This window comes from Desmodus rotundus, chromosome 4 (assembly GCF_022682495.2).
Source record: "Desmodus rotundus isolate HL8 chromosome 4, HLdesRot8A.1, whole genome shotgun sequence".
Taxonomy (NCBI): Eukaryota; Metazoa; Chordata; class Mammalia; order Chiroptera; family Phyllostomidae; genus Desmodus; species Desmodus rotundus.
The window spans coordinates 74,841,463-74,867,051 of NC_071390.1; the positions used below are offsets into that span (position 1 = coordinate 74,841,463).

Sequence of the window (25,589 nt, forward strand, 5' to 3'; positions counted from 1 at the left end):
AGTTTCCTTGGCCTTTGTGGACCTCTTCTTCTCCTCAACTGAGGCCTATTTTTGGAATCTGCTTGGTTTTCCTTCTGTTTGTATTATGACTGTAAACTGCTTTCTATATGAAGTAAGCTTAGGAAACCATAGGGTTCATCTTATTTGCTTACTGTTACACAAGGATCATTGTCATTCATGGTCTGATAGCCCATGTCTTGAAATTCATTATTTTATATATTTAATCTATTTGTTAGTTGTTTTAGCCAGGAGGATAAAGCCAGTGCCATTACTCCATCACTCTGGAAGCAAAAGCCTTCTCATTATCCCTCAAAGAATGATAAATGTAGTAAATGCCCATGCTAAAAAGTCTATGATCCAATTAAATTAAATTTCAGATATGTCATTAGCCAGGAGTAATGGACACCTTTTCCTATAATTACATAAGCTGCTGTGTTTCTATTTGTCAGATTTTTCTTTCCTCATTGAAGTGCATTGGCACTGTTGAAAATCAATAGAATGCACAGATGTGCCTTGTCTTATGATGAGGTTATATCTTGATAACCCCATCATAAGCTGAAAATACCATAAGTTGAAATGCATTTAATATATCTCACCTACTGAACATCATAGCCTAGTCTAGCTTTAAATGTGCCTCAGAACACTTACATTACCTTACAGTTGGGCAAATCATCTAATATAATGAATACAAGGTAGACTATTGGTTTTTTACCCTCATGATCACATGGCTGACTGAGAGCTGCACCTGTCCAGCATCATGAGAGAATATTGGACCACATATCACTAGCTTGGGAAAATACTACAGTTCAAATTCAAAGTATGGTTTCTACTTACACATATCACTTTTGAGTCATTGTAAAGTTGAAAAATTGTAAGCCAATCCATTGTAAGTCAGGGACTGTGTATGAGTAGGTGTATTTTTGAACTTTTAATTTTTTTATTAATCTCTTTGTATATATTTTGCAAAACCATACTGCCTTAATTACTATAGCTTTGTACTGGAAAATAGAAATCTGCTGTCAAATCTAGAAAATTTGAGGTTCTCTTTTTAAATTAAATGTCTCTTTTCGGATTTTAGTTGCATCTCTCCTACCCCTTAAATTTATAATGGTTTTCAGAAATTTTGAATTTAGCAATTCAATTCGTTGTAAACAATTTCCTGAGATTAAATTTATTGCCAACTTTTGTTTTGTGTTGTGTAGTACTTAATAAGTTTGAACATTATGTATATTTTCTATTATTGACATAATACATACTGAAAAAATGCACAAATGATAACTGTTAACCTTCATGATTTCTGAACACACCCACAAAGTCAGAGCAGGAGACATTTCTGGCACTCCAAAAGGCTTCTTGTCTTCCCTTTCCAGTCAATCCCAACTCTAACTGCCAATATTATACTAGAGGTTGCTTGCATTAGCTCTTGTGAGCTGATAAAGTTTCAGGAATTTGAAGAGGCTGTTCTTAAACACAGCCATCATTAATTATGAAATTACATCAAGTTGATATTTTTAAATATAAAACATTTTTTACTTTGGTCAACAAAGGTTCACTTGGAAAATGTTTTACATTAATAATTTTCAATTTTTAAAAGGCATAATTTATTCAAAGTCAAAGTACTGAAAAAAATTCTACCTTGGAAAATTGCATATGAGAGTACATGGAAACCATTGGCGACAGATTTATGTGGCACAACTCATCCTTCTAGAGCGCTTTATTGCTAAAACCTTGAAGCTGATGCAGAAATCCGTGGGAGCACACAATCTGGTAAATGTACTCCACAAAAGGTCACACTGAAAAGAGCTTTAGACAATGCAGATGAGGGCCTGGGGCTTAGTTTTTGCTGGTGATGCCCAAAGTTTTCTAAGTACCTAATGTTTCATTTCTTTTGGCTAAATGCCTGAAAGAACCCGTGCTTGCGAAGGGGTGAGAGTGCAAGAAAGAACGAGGCTGCAGTCCGTGTATTATTGTTCTTGAAGACTCCACAGTTGTCTAGATTTCTCACTTCCATTCAGAGAAATACAGGAGGCAGGGTCCTCCCTCAGCATTGGGCATTGAACTTGGAGCCTCCGAGTCAGGTGTCGTTGACGTGGCGTCAACCGCCTTGCCCTTAGGAGTGCACCCTGCCGTGGTCGCAGCCGCCCTGGGCACCGCGGCAGGCCTTTGCTTTCTACCTCAGTGTCAGTTTGTAAACTAGCTGGGCTGAAGTGTGGCAGTTTGTGGGCTTCTGTCTTGAAGGAAGTCTGGGAGGCTCAGAATTTCCAATTTGGTCACCTTGGAGCCCGCATAAACAAGAGAACTGCCCTGAAAGCTGACTCCCAATGGCCTCGGCAGGTAAACCCATTCCTCCCAGGGGAGACTGGTGAGCTTCCTCCTTCATCAGATTGTGAGAATTTTCTTTAGATTATCTGGCAAAAGCATCTTTGCTTTCCTCTTAATTTTCCCTCTGTGTGGGTACCACAGAGGAAGTCGTGCTCCTTTTGATGCAGAATTCAGGCAATTCATGCTTTTCAATAATCTTCCCCCTGCCCATTTTGTATACTGTGTTATTATGGTTTGAAATGAATATCAAATTAATCCGTGAAGGAAAACCAGAAAACATTTGTCTTTGTGGTGAAAAGTGACTGATAAACTTTGGCCAATTCATGATATATAATACCCTTCTCCTACGATTTAGGATGGTTTTATTTATTTATTTTTAAGTATATATTATTGATTATGCTATTACAGTTGTCCCAGTTTTTGCCCCCCTTTATCTCTCTCTGCCCTGTACCACCCCACCAGCATTCCCCACTCCCCTTAGTTTGTGTCCATGGTCCATACATATAATTTCTTTTGCTTCTCCATTTCCTATACTAGTCTTAATCTACCCCTGTCTATTTTGTACCGACCACTTATGCTTCTTAGTCACTGTACCTTTTCCCCCATTCTACCCCCTCCCCATCCCCCCGATAATCCTCCATCTGATCTCCATTTCTGTGATTCTGTTCCTATTCTTGTTGTTTGCTTAGTTTGTTTTGTTTTGTTTTGTTTTGTTTTAGGTTCAGTTGTTGATAGTTATTTGTTGTCGTTTTACTGTTCATAGTTGTGATCTTCTTTTTCTTAGATAATTCCCTTTAACATTTCATATAATAAAGGCTTGGTGACGATGAACTCCTTTAACTTGACCTTATGTGGGAAACACTTTATCTTCCCTTCCATTCTAAATGATAGCTTTGCTGGGTAGAGTAATCTTGGATGTAGGTTCTTGCCTTTCATGACATTGAATATATCTTTCCAGCCCTTTCTTGCCTGCAAGGTTTCTTTTGAGAAATTAGCTGATAGTCTTATAGGAATTCCTTTGTAGCTAAATGGCTTCTTTCCTTTTGCTGCTTTTAGGATTTTCTCAAATTTAATTTTGGCTAATGTAATTATGATGTGTCTTGGTGTGTTCCTCTTTGGGTCCAACTTGTTTGGTACTCTTTGAGCTTCCTGGACTTTTAAGTCTATTTCCTTCACCAAATTGGGGAAGTTTTCTTTCAGTATTTTTTCAAATAAGTTTTCAATTTCTTGCTCTTCCTCTTCTCCTGTTGGCACCCCTATGGTTTGGATGTTGGCACATTTAAAATTGTCCCAGAGGTTCCCTAAGCCTCTCCTATTTTTTTTTTTCTTCATTCTGTTCTGGTTGAATGTTTATTTCTTCCTTCTGTTCCAAAGCATTGATTTGAGTCCCAGTTTCCTCCCCTTCACTGTTGCTTCGCTGTATATTTTTCTTCATTTCACTTAATATACCCTTCACCTCTCCTGTTATTTTGCAGCCTTACTCAATCATTTCTGTGAGTGTCCTGATTACCAGTGTTTTGAACTCTGCATCTGATAGGTTGGTTATTTCCTTGTTGCTTAGTTCTTTTTCTGGAGTTTTGATCTGTTCTTTCATTTGGGCCATATTTCTTTGTCTTGGTGCACCTGTTATGTTGTAAGGGGCGGAGCCTTAGGTATTTGCCAGGACAGGGCAACCCTGTGCTGCATTGTGGCACTGTATGTGGTGGAGGGATCAGAGAGGGAATAATGCTACTTCCTTGGCACTCACCTGGCTCTCAGTCACTTCCTCCATTTCCCACAAGTGAATTGCACCCTTCTGGTGCTGAATCCTAGTGGGTGGGCTTCAGTATGTTCTAGGACCCCATGGACCCTTCTGACAGTCTCTCCTGTGAGACTGGCAGTTTCTCTCATTGCTGCAACCCCCACAGGTTTTTACAGCCAGAAGCTTTGAAGCTTTCTTTTCCTGGCGTTGGTACCCTCGGCTGCATGGTCTGTCTTGCTCCCCAGTTTGTTTCTCCTGGTTTCTCCCCACACCAATGTGGGACTGCTCACTCAGCCAGCCATTGCCTCATCTTTCTAGTCCACCACCGACTACCTTGCTGCACATCCTCTCCGCTCCAGCTGTCCATCTCCATCCCTCCTACCAGTCTGGATGAATGTTTCTTCTTTAACTCCTTGGCTGTCTGACTTCCATAGTGTTTGATATTCTGGCAGTTCTGGCTGTTTTTTGTTTTTTAAATTGGTTGTTATTCTGGTTGTGCAAAGAAGTGAAGCATATCTACTAATGCCTTCATCTTGACCTGAGGCTTCTCTAAATCTGGATTTAGGATTCTTTTAATTAAGTAAATATAAGTATTCACCACATGTGATATTTATATAAATGTGAACTTCATGGATCCATATGTGAGGTCATTTTCTAGCACCTGTCAAAGGTTCCATTCTTTTCTCACTGGTTTCTTGAAGTATCCCAGATTTCCACCTTCTTGTCTGTTATTACAGATAACTTTTCCTGTACCCATCTAAAGTGCATCAACTCATTTGTGCATTAAGACCCATTTCTTCTTGTTTACTCAAGGATATCAGCCTGGCAGTTTTCCTCTCCATCACATACATTTTGCTTTCTATTGAATCATTTCCATCAGTGTATATATAGTTTGCTAAGGCTGGCATGACAAAGTACCACAAACTGGGTGTCTTAAAACAGTGGAAAATTATTCTGTCACATTTCTTGGGTCTAGCTTTCTGAAATCAGTATATTGGCAGGGCTATGCTCCCCCCTGAAGGTTCTAGGGAAGACTCTTTCCCTGTTTCTTCCTAGCATCTGGTGGGTACTGTCAATTCTTCATATTAATATTCCTTGGCTCATAGCTGCATCACTCCAATCTCTGCCTATGTCATTACCTGGCCTTCTTCCTTGTTTGTCTTTGTGCGTGTGTCTTCACATGTCTCTCTTATAATGACACCGGTCATTGGATTTGGGCCTGTCGCAGTCCAGCCTGACATGATTACATCTGCAAAGACTGTATTTTCAAATGTGGTCATAGTCACAGATTCCAAGGGTAGGACTTCCAGATGGTAGGATTTGAACATATCTTTTTGGAGGATACAGTTCAACACACAACAATGGGACTAGTCTAGGTTTGGAGAGCTTTAGACAATAGAGAGCCAATGATTTTCTGTCTCAATTTTGCCAGTCTGTCAGATAACTCTTATGGTCAGGTATATACTTTCAAACTCTTTGGGAGGAGGCATTGTCCTGAGTCTTAATCATCTTTGGAGAGAAAGAGAAGTAGATTGAAAGTCTTAAGGCCTGCCCAGTCTATGCTTCCTTATGCCAGTATGACTTTGGTGGACCCCTTATATTACTCTGCTCATACTCTGGGCCATATTACTTCTATGAAAATAGTGATATATTTGAAGAGTATATATTAGTTTCAAAATGAAGGAAAGATAAGAATAGCATATTTTAATTCTGATCTGAGGAATGTTCATTGTTTTTAGAGAGAGAGGAATAGGAGGAGAAATTGATGTGAGAGAGAAACATAGATCGGTTGCCTTGCATACGTATCCCGACCAAGAATTGAACTCACAACCTTTTGGTGTATGGGATGATGCTCCAACCAACTAAGCCACCTGGCCAGGGCTGAGAATAATACTTTAGAGTTTTCTAAATATATTCTTTCACTGCTGCCACTGTCTTCTTCCTTCCTGTCAGCACCCATTCTAAATGCCCATACATAAATCAGCCTTCAGTTACTTCTAGGGGAGTCTTACAGTTTTGTTTTGTTTTTAATTTGATGTTAGGAATGTTTCCCTTTTTATTCTGTAATTTCTCCAGACTTGATTTTGGGATGCACCATCTTCATGGCAGTTGATAATCCCACCATTATTTTAAATCTGAAATCTTCATCTTTTCTTCACAGGGAGGACTAAAATTTTTTCACCTATAACTTAGAAGCCAAATAACAAAATGAAGCCAGTAAAACATCTGTTGTCCTCTAGTAATAAACTGGCAAATGTTCCAGAATTAAGGTACAGAAAAGGAATACTTAATTCACCATCATCACCTAAACCAAAGGAAAAACAAAGTTCAAAATTAGTACGTGATAAACTTGAACCAATGGTTTTAAGATCTCCACCAACAGGAGAATCCATTGTAAGGTATGCTTTGCCCATTCCATCAAGTAAGACAAAGGAGTTAATAGCAGAAAATGAATTGCTCAGGAAAATTACCAAGCATCTGAAGATGGTAAGTCACTTGTTGGTCCCTTTGTCAAAGGTCCTCAAGACCTTCCCCAGGTTTAGTGATTTCCTAGGTGGACTCACTGGACTCAGCATAAGTCATATTAATGGCTAAGATTTCTTACAGTGTAAGGACTTTACAAAGCAAAATTAGCAAAGGAAAAAGACACATGGGTGAAGTGTAGAGAAAAACAAGTCAAACTTCCAAGATTCCTCTCCCTTTGCAGTCACAGAAGACATACTTAATTCTTCCCATGACAAACTGTGACAAAACACATGGAATGTGTACAAGATACATTCATTGGAGACTCAGTGCCCAGGGTTTTGTTGGAGCTTGATCGCTTAGGTACTCTTTGCTTGTCATGTATCAAAATTACAGACTCCTGCCCTGGCTGGTGTGGCTCAGTGGATAGAGCACCGGTCCGTGAACCAAAGGAATGCCAGTTCGATTCCCAGTCAGGCCACATGCCTGGGTTGTGGGCCAGGTTTCCAATGTGTGTGAGAGGCAGCCACACATTGATGTTTCTCTCCCTTCCTCCTTTTCCCCTCTGTCTATAAATAAATAAATAAATAAATCCTTAAAAAGAAGAAATTCCAGACTCCCTGAAGGAAAGCAAGTGCTCAGCTTACATCATTGTTTGTACAAACAGTTTAGGGACAGTGAGCCATTAATCAGTTAGTGAATGGTGGGGACTTTCTTGAAATCCAATTCTGAGATGCAAGTGGAGTTTTCTAAAAATAGGTTTTTTGAAGGTTTTTTGACATACCTGTTATGTCAACTCTTGTTTGCACTTTAGAAACTTGAGCTCTTAGTGTTGGGACAGAAATCTCCCTTTCTCTGGGTTTCTTTTTGCCCAATAATATAGAATTGAATTTGTAAATGTAGCAAATACCAAGTGACAACGTCAAGGGATAGCACAAACATAAAAAGAATATAGTTTGTAGAACTTGCAAAATACAAGTTTGCTCAAAGTTTGAGGGTTTAGTTTAGAGAATTTGCTTTAAAAAATTGTTGCTTCTGGTCTCTCTATTTTCCCCACTCTCTTCAAACAAGAAGGTTGAGTCAGATTTTGAGGAATATGTTGGTGATAAGTAGAGGTGATGTTTCAGCAATGCATAGACAGACTCTCTCCTTTTTAGATATCTGTCAGCACAGAAGTGGAAGTGTCATAGGGCATCTCTTGCTAGAAAATAGGGTCAAGGGCTGTTGCTCATCACTTCTTCATTATGATAAAAGATGGGGAACAAAATAGAACATTTAAGTTTATGACACTGGCAGAAATAAATCTTTCTGCCAAAAGGTCCTGGTATGGTTGATTTAATATCTTTTTAAGTTTAATATAATCATTTAAACTATGGAAGTACTTAATTTACTTTGATTTTTCTCATAGGTTGTTTCTACTTTGGAAGAAACCTATGGAATTGGCAATGAAAATGTAGAAAAACCAGTTATGAAGGCCAAACATGAAAAATTCTCTTTATCTGTAAGTATGCATAACCCTAATGTAGAGACATTAACACTGAAAAGGGCTAAACTTGTTTTTTGAGTCCATGTATGTTTACAAAATGAATTTCCCATCCATTCAAATGATCCTCTGCTGGTGCCAGAAGAATGATGGTGTGAGAGATCCCCTTGGTCTTGCTGAAATTTCAATGATTTGAAGAGCTATAATTCAACAAAGGATTCACTGCTCAACATACAGGCATGCCTGAGAGATCGATGCATGGAAGCATCTAAAGGTGGGCAAACAGGAACAAATGGTAGGTGAGAAGGTTGTAAGGCTCAGACTAGCCATGGATGCAGCCCTGCATCTTAGAGCTCATGGTAGAGCACAGGCAGAAGAGGGGAGGAAACCAGGTATGGCTAGCACTCCCTTCAGCTGGAAGGAGCAGAGAAATTTGGTGGGCATTCTTGTTGGAGAGAGCAGCACAAGCTGTGGCTGAGCCTGGAGATCTGGGCAAGGACACAGCATGGATGCTGCCATGGCTGTTGGGTAGTTAGAATTCCAGACAAAGAAGGAAAGTCATGAAGACTGGTTATTCCATGAACTACCAAAAGTTGCCTTCCTTCACCCTTGGTAGTGGGTTGTGGAGCACATTATCTGTAAACCTGAGGACTGGTATTACAGAATCACTATTTCCCCAGAGCTAAGGGTATACTCTGTGACTGATTCCTGGTCCAGAGGTGGAGGGGTACCCCATAGAGATCTGAGGTTGCCATTACCAGGAGTACAAAACAAAGAAGGTGACTGGGTTTCCCCAGATAATACTACCACCAAGAATTATGCCCACGCTGATATCAGCTGTAGGGGTCAGCAATGGGATTTCACAGAGCTAAAAAAACAACAACAAAAAGAAAACAAATGTGATTCAGTGCCACCTACTGGAAAATAATAGAAAGATCTTGTCACAATAATCTGCTAGAGAAGTGCCACTAATATAGAGATTCCTAGACAGAGAACGAAACTGTCAAATACCATGCATAACCAAGAAGCAAGGCAGCTCAGAGAGAGAATGAAAAATCTAGACTTCCAGCCAAGATGGAGGTATAGATAGTTATACTTAGCCTCCTCACACAACCAATAGAAGAACAACAAAGAATGTAAATATAGAAAATAACCAGAACTGCCTAATATCAAACTGTATGGAAGTACTACAACCATGGAGTTAAAGAAGAAACATTTATCCAGACTAGTAGGAGGAGTGGAGACAGGCAGCCAGGGTATAGAGAGGATGTGCAGCAAGGTAGTGGCTGGCAGACTGGGCAGTCCCACATTTGCATGTGAATAAACTGGGAGGAACAACTGGGGAATGAGAAAGACTGTGCAACCTACAGTTCCAGCCTGGGGAAATAAAGCCACAAAACCTCTGTCTGTAAAAACCTGTGGGAAATGCAGGGTGGGAGAAACTCCCACCCTCATAAGAGAGTTTGTTGGAGAAACTCACAGGGTCCTAGAACATACACAAGCCCACCCACCTGGGAATCATTTCAGAAGGGCCCAGTTTGCTTGTGGGTATTGGGGGAAGTGACTGAAAGCCGTCTGAGAGCCAAACAAGTGGCATTGTTTCCTCTCTGACCCCTCCACCACATGCAGTGCCACAATGCAACAACATGGGTTGCCCTGTCCTGCCAAATACCTCAGGGTCTGCCTCTTACAATGTAACAGGCAGGCCAAGAAAAAAAAAAGGCCCAAATGAAAGAATATATCAAAGTTTCCAACATAGAACTAAGCGATGAAGAAGAAATAGTCAACCTTTCAGATGCAGAGTTCAAAACACTGGTAATCAGGATGCTCACAGAAATGATTGAGTATGGCTGCAAAATAACAGAAGAAGTGAAGGCTATATTAAATGATATAAAGAAAAATATACAGGAAAACAACAGTGAAGAGTAGGAAACTGGGACTCAAATCAAAGATTTGGACCAGAAGGAAGAAATAAACATTCAACCAAAACAGAATGAAGAAACTAGTTCAAAAAAAAAAAAATGAGGAGAAGCTTAGGAACCTCTGGGACAACTTTAAACATTCCAACCTCCGAGTCAGAGGGGTGCCAGAAGGAGAAGAGGAAGAAGAGCAAGAATTTGAAAACTTACTTGGAAAAATAATGAAGGAGAACTTCCATAATCTGGCAAAGGAAGTAGACTTCTAGGATGTCAGGAAGGTCAAAGAATCCCAAGGAAGTTGGACCCAAGGAAGTACACACCAAAGCACATCATAATTACATTACTTAAGATTGAAGATAAGGAGAGAATCCTAAAAGCAAGAGAAAAGGAGACAATTACCTACAAAGGAGTTCCCATAAGACTAACAGCTGTTTTCTCAAAAGAAACCTTAGAGGCAAGGAGGGACTGGAAAGAAGCACCATATTTTTTGGACTATAAAACACACTTTTCCCCCCCAAATTTGGGAGGAAAATGGGGGTGTGCCTTATAGTCTGAATGTAGCTTACCTGGCTCGCTGGGTGGGGCAGTGGCGGTAGAGTGGGGTCACAAGAGGCAGGAGCAGGGTTGCTGCTGCTGGAAGTCTTATGGTCTGGTGTGTTTTATAGTCAGAAAAATATGGTATTCAAAGTCATGAAATGTGAGGACCTAAATCCAAGATTTCTCTACCTAGGAAAGCTATCATTTGGAATGGAAGGGCAGATAAAACTTCCCAGATAAGGTCAAAAATTAAAGGACTTCATCATCACCAAGCCCTTGTATGAACTGTTAAATAGGGACTTATCTAAGAAAAAGAAGGAGATCAAAACTCTACACATTAAAATGACGACAAACTCACAACTATCAACAACTGAACCTGAAAAACAAAACAAAAACAAAAACAAAACTAAGCAAACACCTAGAACAGGAACAGAATCACAGAAATGGAGATCACATGGAGGTTTGTCAGTGGGGAAAGGGAGGGGGTGAATGGTGGAAAAGGTACAGGGAATAAGTAGCATAAATGGTAGGTAGAAAATAGGCAGGGGGAGGTTAAGAATAGTATAGGAAATGTAGAAGCCAAAGAACTTATATGCATGACCCATGGACATGAACTGAGGATGGGGAATGTGGGTAGGAGAGGGTTGGAGGGCGGAATGCATTTTAATCAATAAAATGTATTAAAACATAGAAACATAGAAATGACTCAGAGGGAAGAAGAGAGAGACTTGAGCACTATGGGATTAATCTCATTCCATCAGAAAAAACAATAGAAGACTTATAAGCACACCAGAAGAAGAGAAAGAGGAGGGAATGGAGAGCCTATTCAAACAAATAGTTGATGAGAATTCAAACCTATGGAAAGATCCAGATCACTGTATCCAAGAAGCAAACAAAATTAGTTACCTCAATCCAAAGAGGCCTTCCTCAAGGCACATTGTATTAAAATTGTCACAAATTAATGACAAAGGAAGAATTCTCAAGGCAGCCAGATAAAGAAGAAAGAAACCTGTAAAGCCCTTCAGGTTATCATTGGACTTCTCAGTATAAACTCTACAAGCCAGAAGAGAGTGGATCCAAATACAGGGTCTGGCATAAATAATTCCCCCTTTTTAATTACAAAATCTTTTATTATAATATCACAAGCATGTAATTCTGTTACATAACTATCACACTCAAGCACTACCATATGATGTTTTAAGTGAAATGTTTAATTAAAGCTATAAATTATTGCACCCATATTATTACCCTACCAACTCAAGCAGGCATTACTTTTGCTGGATCCCATATTTAAACTAGTGAAAGAGAGAAATTACCAGCCAACAATAGTATAACTAACAAAGTTATCCTTTAGATATGAAGAAGTAAGATTTCTCCAGACACAGAGAAACTGAAGGATCTTGTTACCACAAGACATCTATTGTAGGAAATACTCAAAGAGGTTATTCTACCTGAAAAAAAGAACACAAGGCCACAACACTACAAGTAAGATCATCAACAATCTTTTAGCATAAACAGAAATAATTTATGACAACAAAAACATGAAAGGAGAGGGGTAATTGTCTGATTTCCAAAGAAGGTCTGGAATTGGATGGATTCAAAGGAAAAAAAAACTGTATATACGAAACTTTCTTTTTCATAAACCCAATGGCAATTGCACACAAAATATCACATAGTTTGAGATACATAGTTTAAAAAAGAGGAAACAGAGGAAATAATTTTGGAATATCACCAAGCAAAGACCACAGACAGAAATACAAAGGAAAAGTACTAGCAGAAGCACAGAGCTACCAGAAAACAAAAGAAAAATAGCTAGAAAATACTCATACATCAATAATTACCCTAAATAGAAATGGACTGAACTCACCAATGAAGAGACACAGAGTAATGGATTGGATCAGATAATAAAACCCAACCACATGCTGCCTCCAGGAGACACATTTAAGGTGCAAAGACAAAGCTAGACTCAAAGTGCAAGTGCAAAAGAAGATTCTCTAGAAAAATAACATCCACAGAAAAGCAGATGTAGCCATACTTATATCTGACAAAATAGATTTTGAGATAATAATGGTAACAAGGTACAAAAATGGACATTTTATAAAGGGCATGATAAAGGGGATGCTACATCAAGAAGACATAAACAAATTTGATAAATAACTAAAGAGAGGAACTAAATTGATTAATAATAGAAATTAAAAATTAAGGAGGCTTGCAGTCATAACTCACTAGGTAATTTTTACTTTGTCACTCTTATTAAACCGTGTGTGTTTTAAAAATAGCCTTTTAAAAAGACAATATCTGAAATAAAATGAAACTTCAAAGAGGAAAAATGAAAGAAGACATACCACTTCTTAATATATATGTACTCAGGGACCACTGGAATATGTAAAGCTATTACTCATAGAAGTAAAGGGAGAAACTGACAAAAACACAGGCATAGCTGGGGACCTTAATACTCCTTTGACAGCTCTATATAGATCGATCAAACAGAAATTCAATAAAGAAATATTAGCCTTAAATTACACATGAGAGCAAATGAACATAATTGGCCTTTATGTTTTTTCATCCCAGAACATGATTATACATTGTCCAGTGCCCATCAAACATTCTCAAGGATAGACCATATATTGAATCACAAACCTAGCCTCAACAAATTCAAATAGACTGAAATCATACCAAGCATATTCTCTAGCCACAATGCTTTGAAATTAGAAATCAGCTACAAAACAGAAGTAGAGAAACCCAAAATTATGTAGAGATTAATCAACATACTACTAATAATGACTGGGTTAAAGAAGAAATAAAAGATGAGATCAAAAGATATAGAGAGACAACTGAGACTGACAGTATAACATATCAAAATCTTTGGGATCAGTGAAAGCAGTGATAAGGGGGAAGTTAATATCATTACAGGCATATCTCAAGAAACAAAAGAAATCGCAAGTAAACAACATAACAGAAAAAGAAGAACAAAAGCAAGCCAAAGTCAGCAGAAGAAAGGAAATAATAAAAACTAGAGCAGAAATGGATAAAATAGGGAACAAAAAGACTATACACAAAATTAATGCAACAAAGAGCTGATTCTTTGAAAAGATTAATAAAACTGGCAAACCCTTGTCTAGACTCACTAAGGAAAAAAGAAAAGACTCATAAATAAAATCAGAAATGGAAGAGAAGTTACCACAGACACCACAGGTATACAAAGGTTTATACTAGAATACCATGAATGACTATATGCCACAAAATTCAATAACCTGGAAGCAATTGATAAATGTCTACAAAAATATGACCTTCCTAGACTGAATGATGAAGAACTGGAAAATATAAATAGATTATTCAACACTAAGAAAATTGAAAAAAGATCAAAACCACCCAAAAAATTGAAGTCCAGGACCAGATGGCTTTACTAGTGAATTCTACCTATCCTTCTCAAACTCTTCCAAAAAATTGAAGAAGTGACAATACTTACTAACACATTTTGTGAGGCCATCATAACCCTGATACCAAAAGCTAGCAAGGATCACACACACACACAACTACAGATAGATATCTGATGAATACAGATGCAAAAATACTGGCAAAGTGAATACAATATATTTAAAAAATAATACACCATGAGCAAGTGGGTTTTATTCTAGGGTTACAAGCATCATTCAACATATGCAAATCAATGTCATGCACCACATTAACAAAACAAAGGATAGAAATCATATGATCTTACCAATAGATGCAAAAGAAGTATTTGATAAGGTACAACATCCAGTTATGATTAAAACAATAAAATAGGTATAGAAGGAGAGTACCTCAACATAACAAAGACCATATATTACAAAACCTCAGCCAGTATCACACTCAATGGTGAAAAACTGAAAGCTTTTACTCTAAAATCAGGAAGAAGACAAGGATGCTCACTCTCATCACTCTTATTCAACATAGTACTGAAAGTCCTAGCCAGATGAATCGGACAAGAGAAAGAAATAAAAAGCGTCCAAATTGGGAAGGAAGAAGTGAATGTGTCACTTTCTGCAGATGACATGATTCTTTATACAGAAAATATTAAAAACTTCACCAAACATTTAAGTTGCTGGATACCAGAGGGGTGGGGGTTGGGGAGTGCAGAAGTGGCCTAATATATGATGATGGGAGATGATTTGAATTTGGTGGGCACAGAATACAATATTTAGATAGTGCATCATAGAAATATACACTTGAAATCTGTATAATTTTATTAACCAATATCATCCCAATAAATTCATTTAAAAATTAAATTAAAAATTAAAAATCATGCCTTAATACCTTTATAGTTTCAATATTTTTGATTATTGATAATGTTTTTAAAAGTGTTCTGAAGAAAATAATAAAAAGAAGGCACAAAAGACAACAAAAAAATGATCCTCTTAGCGAAAATAGTATAGTGATTTTTCCATCCTCTGCCAACAACACTTATCTTAAAGTTTAATGAAAGCATATTTATATGCCTTTTAATGCTAATACTTTTATTTTTAAGCATGTGGTTGGCTGTTGGTTTGAAATGTATGTTCTTTACCATGTTAACAGTTTCTTCTATTTCTAGTTTGATAAATAACAAAACAGTAAAGAAGTTATTGAATTTAAAAAATTTTTATTGATAATATTGCAGTTATGTTATTATTAGAGTGACAATGTAGTCTTTAAAATCTATTAATGAGATGAATTATTTTAAATATTTCTTAGTAGTCAACTGTACTTTAATATGCTTTACTCATAATAGTATTTTTCTTTTATAGTTGGTTTTGTTAGGTAGAGATTCAGTTTGGCTCTTGTTATTAGAACATTTATGTTGAGCCTTTAAATCAATGAACATGATATATCTTTCTCTATTAATTTAGAGTTTATTTGATTTCTTTCATCACAATTTTGTACTTTTTTAAAGAACAATCTGACAATAACCAGAGGGGAGGTGGGAGGGGATAATGGTGGAATGGGGGAAGGGTTTTCAGGAACAACTGTAAAGGACACATGGACAAAACCAAAGGGGTGGGGAAGCAAGGGAGGGAGGTGAGGATGGCTGGGGTGGGGGTAAGTGGTGGGAGGTAAATGCAGACAACTGTAATTGAACAACAATAAAATAATTAAAAAAAAGAATTTTGTGATTTTCACCATTCAAATCTTGTACATGATTTGTTAGGTTTATATGTTAATATTTCACGTTCTTTGGAATGATTTTTAGTGGCATTATGTTTTAAAATTGTCTTCACATACTTTTATTATTTTTTTAATTAAATATTTCTTTTTATTCAGTTACAATTGTCTGCATTTTCTCCCCTTCCCTCCAGCCCACCCCAGCCAGTCCCACCTCCCTCCCCCACCTCTACCCTCCCCCTTGATTTTGTCCTTGTGTCCTTTATTGTAGCTCTTATAGACCCCTCTCCCCACTATCCCCTCCCCACTCCCCTGTGGCTATTGTTACACTGTTCTTAATTTCAATGTCTCTGGATATATTTTGTTTGCTTTTTTTCTTTTGTTGATTATGTTCCAGTTAAAGGTGAGATCATATGGTATTTGTCCCTCACCGCCTGGCTTATTTCACTTAGCATAATGCTCTCCAGTTCCATCCATGCTGTTGCAAAGGGTATAAGCTCCTTCATTCTCCCTGCTGCGTAGATTCCATTGTGTAAATGTACCATAGTTTTTGGATCCACTCATTTGCTGATGGGCACTTAGGTTGCTTCCAGTACTTGGCTATTGTAAATTGTGCTGCTATGAACATTGGGGTGCACAGGTTCTTTTGGACTGGTGTTTCAGGGTTCTTAGGGTAAACTCCCAGCAGCGGAATTGCTGGGTCAAAGGGCAGTTCCATTTTTACTTTTCTGAGGAAATTCCATACTATCTTCCACAGTGGCCTCACCAGTCTGCATTCCCACCAACAGTGCATTAGGGTTCCCTTTTCTCCACATCCTCTCCAACATTTGTTTGTGGATTTGTTTATGTTGGCCACTCTGACTGGTGTGAGATGGTACCTCATTGTGGTTTCAATTTGCATCTCTCTGATGGCTAGTGATGCTGAGCACCTTTTCATATGTCTCTGGGCCCTCTGTATGTCTTCCCTGGAGAAGTGTCTGTTCAAGTCCTTTGCCCATTTTTTAATTGGGTTGTTTGTCTTCCTGGAGTGGAGTCGTGTGAGTTCTTTATATATTTTGGAGATCAGGCCCTTGTCTGAGGTATCATTGGCAAATATGTTTTCCCATACTGTTGGTTCTCTTTGTAATTTGGTGCTGTTTTCTTTAGCCATGCAGAAGCTTTTTATTTTGATGAGGTCCCATTTGTTTATTCTTTCCTTTATGTCCCTTGCTTTAGGGGATGTGTCTGTGAGGATGTTGCTGCGAGGAATATCTGAGATTTTCCTGCCAATGTTTTCCTCAAGGACTTTTATGGTGTTACAACTTATATTTAAGTCTTTTATCCATCTTGAGTTTATTTTCGTGTATGGCATAAGTTGGTGATCGAGTTTCATTTTTTTGCACGTAGCTGTCTAGATCTGCCAACACCATCTGTTGAAGAGGCTGTTTTTGGTCCATTTTATGATCCTGTCTCCTTTGTCAAATATCAATTGACCGTATAGACTTGAGTTTATTTCTGGGCTCTCTGTTCTGTTCCATTGGTCTATGTGGCTGTTTTTAGGCCAGTACCAGGCTGTTTTGATTACCGTGGCCTTGTAATACGGTTTGATATCAGGTATTGTGATCCCTCCTGCTTTGTTCTTCTTTCTCAAAATTGCTGCAGATATTCGGGGTCATTTATGGTTCCATATAAACTAATGAAATGTTTGTTCTATATCTGTGAAATAGGTCATGGGTACTTTAGTAGGGATTGCATTGAATCTGTAAATCACTTTGGGTAGTATGGCCATTTTGATGGTGTTAATTCTTCCAATCCATGAGCATGGTACATGCTTCCATTTGTTTGTGTCTTCCTTAATTTCTTTCTTCAGTGTTGTGTAGTTTTCTGAGTACAGGTCTTTTACCTCCTTTGTTAGGTTGATTCCTAGGTACTTTATTTTTCTTGTTGCTATATCAAATGGGATTTTTTTCCTGATTTCTGTTTCTGCAGTTTCATTGTTGGCATACAGGAATGTCTTTGATTTCTGAATATGGACTTTGTATCCAGCTGTTTTGCCAAATTCATTTATTAGGTCGAGTAGTTTTTTGGTGGAGTCTATAGGATTTTCCATGTACATTATCCTGTCCTCTGCAAACAGTGACAGTTTCATTTCCTCCTTTCCAATTTGGATGCCTTTTATTTCTTTTTCTTGTCTGATTGTTGTGGCTAGGACTTCCAATACTATGTTGAATAGGAGTGGTGAGAGAGGGCATCCTTTTCTTGTTCCTGATCTTAGTGGGAAAGCTGTGAGTTTTTGTCCATTGAGTGTGATGTTGGCTGTAGGTCTCTCATATATGGCCTTTATTATGTTGAGGAATGCTCCCTCTATTCCCACTTTGTTGAGGGTTTTTATCATAAATGGGTGCTGTACCTTATCAAATGCTTTTTCCACATCTATTGATATGATCAAGTGGTTTTTGTCTTTGCTGTTTTTTACGTGATGTATTATGTTTATTGATTTACAAATATTGCACCATCCTTGCATCCCTGCGATGAATGCCACTTGATCATCGTGTATGATCTTTTTAATGTATTGCTGGATGCTGTTGGCCAATATTTTCTTGAGGATTTTAACATCTATGTTCATCAGTGATATTGGCCTGACGTTTTCTTTCTTTGTTATGTCTTTATCTGGTTTTGGGATTAGGATGATGTTGGCTTTGTAAAACGAGTTTGGGAGTCTTGCATCTTCTTGAATTTTTTGAAATAATCTGTGGATGATGGGGGTTAGCTCTCCGTTAAATGCTCTGGAGAATTCTCCTGTGAAACCATCTGGTCCAGGGCTTTTGTGTGTCGGAAGCATTTTGATTACTGTTTCAATTTCATCAGGCGTTACTGGTCTGTTCAGACTTTGTGCTTCTTCCTCATTGAGTTTTGGAAGGTTATATTTTTCTATAAATTTGTCCATTGCATCTAGGTTTTCAAATTTTCTGGCATACAGTTCTTCATAGTAATTTCTTACAATCCTTTGGATCTCGGTGGTATCCATTGTAGTCTCTCCTCTTTCATTTCTGATTGTGTTTATTTGGGTCCTCTCTCTTTCTCTCTTTTTTTTTTCTCTTTTTTTCTTGATGAGCCTGCTTAAGGGCTTGTCGATTTTGTTTATCTTTTCAAAGAACCAGCTCCTGGATTCATTGATCCTTACAATTGTGCTTTTAGTCTCTGTGTCATTTAATTCTGCTCTGATCTTGGTTATTTCCTTCCTTCTACTTGCTCTGGGTTGTCTTTCTTTTTGTTCCTCGAGTTCTTGTAGGTGTATGGTTAGGTTGTTTATTTGAGCTGTTTCTATTCTTTTTAGGTAGGCCTGTATTGATATAAACTTCCCTCTCAGGACTGCCTTTGCTGTGTCCCATAGGTTTTGGATTGTTGTGAGTTCATTTTTGTTTGTTTCCAGAAACGTTTTGATTTCGTCTCTAATCTCATTTTTCACCCATTCATTGTTTAATAGCGTGCTATTCAATCTCCATGTTTTTGAGTGTTTTGGGGTTTTTTCCTTGAGATTTGTTTCTAGTTTCAGACCCTTATGGTCAGAGAAAATAGTTGATATGATTTCAATTTTCTTGAATTTGTTGAGGCTTGTTTTGTGTAATATCATGTGGTGTATCTTTGAAAATGTTGCAGGTGCATTTGAAAAGAATGTGTATTTTGCTTCTTTGGGATGAAAGGCTCTATAAATATAAGTTAAGTCCATTTCATCCAAGGCCTTGTTCAATGCCACAATATCTTTGTTGTTATTTTGTTTAGAAGATCTGTCCATCTTTGACAGTGTAGTATTAAAAACCCTACTATAATTGTGTTGCTGTCAATATCTTTCTTGAAGTCCTCCAAGATTTTCTTTATGTATTTGGGTGCTCCTATGTTGGGTGCATATATATTTACAATGTTGATGTCTTCTTGGTGGATTCTTCCTGTGAGTATTATGAAGTGACCATCTGGGTCTCTCTTTATGGCCCTTTTTTTAAAGTCTATTTTGTCTGATATGAGTGTTGCTACCCCTGCTTTTATTTCCTGTCCATTTGCTTGGAATATTTGTTTCCATCCCTTCACTTTCAGTCTGTGTAGGTCTTCTGTCCTGACGTGGGTCTCTTGTAGGCAGCATATGTGTGGGTCATGCTTTCTTATCCATTCAGCTATTCTATGTCTTTTGATTGGAGCATTTAATCCATTTACATTTAAGGTTATTATTGATAGGTATTTATTCATTACCAATTTTTTTGTACCTATGTTCCTCTCTTTCTCTCTCTTTTCCTTTCCTGAAAGCAGTCCTTTTAGCATCTGTTGCATAGCTGGTTTGGAGGAAATGTATTCTTTTAGACTTCTTTTGTCTGGGAAACTCCTTATTTGGCCTTCTGTCTTGATTGAGAGCCTTGCTGGGTAAAGTAGTCTTGGTTGCAGGCCTCTGGTTTTGATTACTTGGAGTATTTTTTGCCATTCTCTTCTGGCTTGGAGTCTTTCCACTGAGGTCAGTTTCTAGCTTTATTGGGGCTCCCTTGTATGTTACTTCTTGTTTGTCCCTTGCTGCCTTTAAGATTCTCTCTTTGTCTTGTAATTTTGCCATTTTAATTATGATGTGTCTTGCAGTGGGCCTTTTCTGTTCCTCTTGATTGGAACTCTCTGTGTGCCCTCACTTTGTGTGACTTATGACCAATGTTTTGAACTGTGCTTCTGATAGGTCGGCTATCTCTGTTTCATGTACATCTTTTGTAGTGTTTTGTTCTGTTCTTTCATTTGAGTCATATTTCTTTGTCCTTTCAATTTGGCCATCCCCGTGTTTGTGTCTGTACATTAGGTAGAGCCTCTTTGAGTCCCTGTGTTGACGTACCTGTTAAGTTCTATGGAGCGGAGTTGAGATTTTGCCAGGGTCAGGTAACCAGGTTCACCTCTTTGTGGCTCTGTGTGTGGGGGAGATTTTAGAGAGGAGACAATGCATCTGCCTGTCTGCTAGAGGCTTGCTTAGCTCTCACCCCATTTCTAGTCACTTCACCCACTTCCTGTATGTGACTGGTACCCCTCTAGTTGTTCCCCTGATGATGGTTCCCAGAGTGGGTGGGTTTGTGCACATCTAAGACCCTGCAGGGCCCTTTAAATGGACCTCCTGAGAGACTGGCAGTTTCTTCCACTGCCGTAGTCCACACTGGTTTTTATAGCCAGAAGTTTCCCTGTCCTGGAACCCTGGGCTGCATGGTCTGACCTGGGCCTGAGAATGCTTGTTCCCCAGGTATCCCTCCTGATTTTTATCCACTACATTTGAAGATGGGACCACCGATTCCCTCAGTCACCACTGTTGCCATCACGCCACCTGCACCTTGTAGCCACCACGCTACATCCTCTCTGCCCTGGCTCCCCATCTCTGCCCCTCCTACGTGTCTGGATGAATATGGCTTCTTTAAATCCTTGGTTTGGGCTTCCATACAGTTCAATTTTCTGGCAGTTCTGGGTGTTTGTTTGTTTGTTTGATTTTTTAGATTAGTTGTGATCCTTTTTATACTTGTGCAAGTAGGCAAAGCATGTCTGCCTATGCCTCCATCTTCACTAGAAGTCTGTGTCCAAATTCTTTTTTAATGTTCTAGGGTTTTCTGAGTATAGGTCTTTTACCTCCTTGGTTATATTTATTCTTTGGCACCTTATTATTTTTGTTGCAGTAGTAAGTGGGATTGATTTCCTTAGTTTCTCTTTCTGGTAGTTCAGATTGGTGTATGAAAATGCCACTAATTTCTGAATATTAATTTTGTGCCCTCTAAAGAATTCATTTATTAGGTCTAGTTGTTTTTAGTGGAGTCTTTAGTGCTTTCTATGTACAATGTTATGTCATTTGGGAATAATGACAGTTTTACTTCCTCCTTCTAGTTCGGATGCCTTTTATTTATTTACTTTTTGTCTGATAACTGTGGCTATGACCTCCAGTACTATGTTGAATAAAGATGGTAAAAGCTGATGTTGGCTCTGGGTTTTTATATATGGCCTTTATTGAGGTATGATCCCTCTATCCCCACTTTGCTGAGAGTTTTTATCATAAATGGATGCTGGATTTTATCAAATGCCTTTTCTGCATCTGTTGATATGATCATTTTGTTGTGCCTTTTATTTTGCTTACGTGATGTATCACATTTATTGATTTGCAAATATTGTACCAACCTTGCATCCCTAGGATACATTCCATATGATCATGGTGTCTGATCTTTTTAATGTGTTTCTGGATCTGTTTTGCTAATATTTTGTTGAGGATTTTAGAATCCATGCTCATGATGGTATTGGCCTATAGTTTTCTTACTTTGTAGTGTCTTTATCTGGTTTTGGAATTATGGCAATGCTGGCCATGTAAAAAGAGCTTGGAAGTCTTCCCTCTTCTTGAATTTTTTGAATGATTGGTAAAATTCTCTTGTAAAGCTCTCCAGTTTTGACTTTTGTTAGCTAGGAGGGTTTTTTTTTTAAATTTTTATTGTTATTCAGTTACAGTTTTATGCCTTTTCTCCCCATCCTTCCACGGTGAGGGACAAATACCATATAATCTCACCTTTAACTGGAACATAATCAACAGAAGAAAAAAGCAAACAAAATATAACCAGAGACATTGAAGTTAAGAACAATCTAACAATAGGCAGGGGAGAGTGGGGAGGGGACAGTGAGGAGAGGGGATTACAGAAACTACTATAAAGGACACACAGCTAGGAGTTTTTAAAAAATATTTTATTTATTTTATTTTTATCAAGAGGGGAAGGGAGGGAGAAAAAGAGGGAAAGAAACATCAATGTGTGGCTGCCTCTTGCATGCACCCCACTAGGACCTGGCCCACAACCCAAGCATGTGATTTGACTGGGATTCGAACCAGCAACCCTTTGGTTTGCAGGATGGCACTTAATCCACTGAGCCATACCAGCCAGGGCTGGGGTTTTTTTTTGTTGGGGGGGGGGGGTTGGTTGCTGCTTCCATTTCATTAGTTGTAATTGGTCTTATCATGTTTTCTGCCCCATCCTGATTCAGTCTTGGAAGATTGTATGTTTCTAGGAGTTTATGTATTTCACCCAGTTTGTCTAATTTGTTGGCATTAGTTGTTCACTGTATTTTGTTACAATGCTTTGTATTTTTGTGATGTCTTTTATCACTTCTCCTTTTTCATTTTAGATTTTATTTATTTGAGTTCTCTCTGTTTTTCAAGTTATGTCTGGCTAAATGTTTGTCAAGCTTGTTTAATTTTCAAAGAACCATCTCTTACTTTCATTGATATTTTGTATTTTTTAGTCTCTGTGTCATTTATTTTATGCTCTGATTTTATTATTTTCTTCCTTGTACTTACTGTGGGCTTTATTTTTTGTTCCATTTTTAGTTATTTTATATATAGGGTTAGGTTGTTTGAGCATTTTGTTTTGTTTCATTTTGTTTTTGCTTCTTGAGGTAGGTTTGTAATGCAATGAACTCTTCTCTCAGGACTGCTTTTGCTGTGTCTCATAGATTTTGGGTTGTGTGTTCATTTTCATTTGTTTCCAGGCAATTTTTTATTTCTTCCTTGACCTCATTAATAACACATTCATTGTTTAGTAACATGCTATTTAGTCCCCATGTATTTGAATGTTCTTGAGTTTTTTAATCGTAGTTGATTTCTAGTTTCATGCTGTTGTGATTCAAGAAGATACTTGCTGTGATACCAATCTTGAATTATTAAGTCTTTGTGTCTTAACATGTTTATCTTTGAGGATTTTCTATGTGCACTTGAGAAAAATGTGTATTTTGCTGTTTACCTTTGAGGATGTTCTATGTGCACTTGAGAAGAAAGTATATTCTGTTGCTTTTGGATGAAATGTTCTGTAAATATCAATTAAATCCATCTGATTGTGTCATTTAAGGTCGCTGTTGTCTTGTTGATTTTTGGTTTGGAATATCTGTCCATTGATGACAGTGAGGTATTAAAATCTCCTAATTTGATTATATAGCAATTGATTTTACTTTTAAAGTCCACCAAGATTTTCTTTATATACTTAGGTGCTTCTATGCTGGATGCATATATGTTTACAAGGGTTATATCATCTTGTTAGATATAATCACTTTAGTATTATGTGGTGATCTTCTTTGTCTCTTGTTATGGCAATTGTTTTGAAGTTTATTTTGTCAGGTGTAAGTATTACTACCCCAGCTTTTTTGTTTCTTTTGAATGGAGTATTTTTTCCATCCTTTCACTTTCACCCTGTATAAATTTTTTGTTATGAGGTAGGTCATATTTTCTTATCCATTCAAGCACCCTATGTCTTTTGACTGGAGCATTTAACTCATTTACATTTAAGGTTATTATCAATAGGTACTTATTTAGTTCCATTTTCATACCTCTGTTTCTCTCTCTCTCTCTCTCTCTCATTCTTAGAACAGTTCCCTTTACATTTATTGCAGTACTGGTATGATTGTAATGAACTCCTTTAGCTTATTTTAGTCTGGGGATCTCTTTGTTTTACCTTCAATTTTAAATGAAAACCTTGCTGGGCAGAGTAGTCTTGGTTGCAGGCTCTTGTTTTTAAATACTTCATGCCATTTTTTTCTTGCCTGAAGTGTTTCCATTGAAACATTTTGTCAGCTTCATTGGACCTCCTTTGTAGTAAACTGTCTCTCTCTTGCTGCCTTTAAGATTCTCTCTTGTTCTTTAACCTTTGCCATTTCAATAATGTGTCTTGGTGTGGGTGTCTTTGGGTTCATCTTAACTGGCACTCTGTGCTTCCTGAACTGTGTGACTTTTTTTTTCCACCAGATTAGGGAAGTTTCCTGCTATTATTTCTTCAAATTGGCTCTCTATCCCTTATGCACTCTCTTCTCTCTGGTACTTCTGTGATGTGGATGTTGTTATGCTTGATGTTGTGCCAGAAAAACCTCTTAGACATTTTTCATTTCATTTTCTTCATCTTCTTTTTTTAAATGTTCTGCTTGGGCTACTGTTATCTTGTCCTCTAATTCACTGATTTGATCCTATGCTTCATTTAACATGCTGTTGATTTCTTCTGGTGTGTTTTTCATTTAAGATATTGTAGTATTAATTTCTGACTGTTTCTCTTTTGTGGTTTCTCTGTCTTTTTTATCACTTACCATCTCTTTAAGTTCTCACTGAGATCATCTGTTCTCCCCTAAGGTCCTTGAGCATTCTTGTAACCATTATTTTAAAGTCTTCATCTGATATGCTGGTTGCTTCCATTTCACTTATTTTATTTAATTCTTTTTCTGGAGGTTTCTCTTGTTCTTTTGCTTGGAGCATTTTTTGTCTCCCCATTTTGTCTCTGTCTATTAGGTAGATATGCTATGACTCCCATATTTATGATGTTGGTTTTATAATGAAGGTTCTTGTTGGGCTCAGTGGCACAATCTTTCAGATTGCCTGAGGTTCACGCTCCAGGAATGTTTCTTGTGGGTTATGTGTACTTCATGTTGTTGTTGAGGATTGAATGATGTTGCCCTTTTGTTGGTGGAGTTAACTAACCCTTCAGGCTGGGTGACTATAAGGGTAAACCTCATTTACCATGTATTAGACACTGTGTAGGAGTTGCCCCTTGAGGCGGAGTTGTTTCTAGCAAGGCCTGGGAGTGCTAGAGTCCTCCTTTGGACGTGCCACTTGTGTGGCTAGTTGGGTAGATCTCTTGTGTGCTCTAAGGCTCATCACTGGTTGTATTGGTCCTGGTTCCACTTAGGTACAAGTTGCTGTCAAGACATTGTGTGTAATCAACCTTGGGCTACCCTTGGTAGCTATACATTGTTCACTTTTTGTGTGTGCATCTATGAACCTGAGTGTGTGTGGGAAGGATAATCTGTGTGAAAGGATCAGCTTCTTCCAGGTTAAAGCTGGGAGCAGATCTGTAAAATGACTGAGGCTCCTTGTGGTCTGCCTCTACCTGTTAGCTACTCTGCCTCTCCCTGAGGTTGTATTGTTTTTCTTCTCAGCCTTTCAAGGAGAGACTGTAGGATGATCCCAGGGTATTTGAAATATGACTAGTGGGACTTATGCTTGGAGATCATG

The 25,589-nt window shown here is 38.0% G+C and overlaps 1 protein-coding gene across 1 annotated transcript in view; it reads left to right on the plus strand.

Moving 5' to 3' along the window:
• The first annotated feature begins 6,271 nt into the window (after positions 1 to 6,271).
• Positions 6,272 to 25,589, plus strand: part of CCDC7 (coiled-coil domain containing 7) — a 208,687-nt gene continuing 189,369 nt past the window's right edge. The window contains exons 1-2 of the mRNA XM_053923457.1: positions 6,272 to 6,550; positions 7,935 to 8,027. Of these exons, the coding sequence (XP_053779432.1) occupies positions 6,272 to 6,550; positions 7,935 to 8,027 (372 nt within the window). The remainder of the gene's footprint in view (positions 6,551 to 7,934; positions 8,028 to 25,589) is intronic.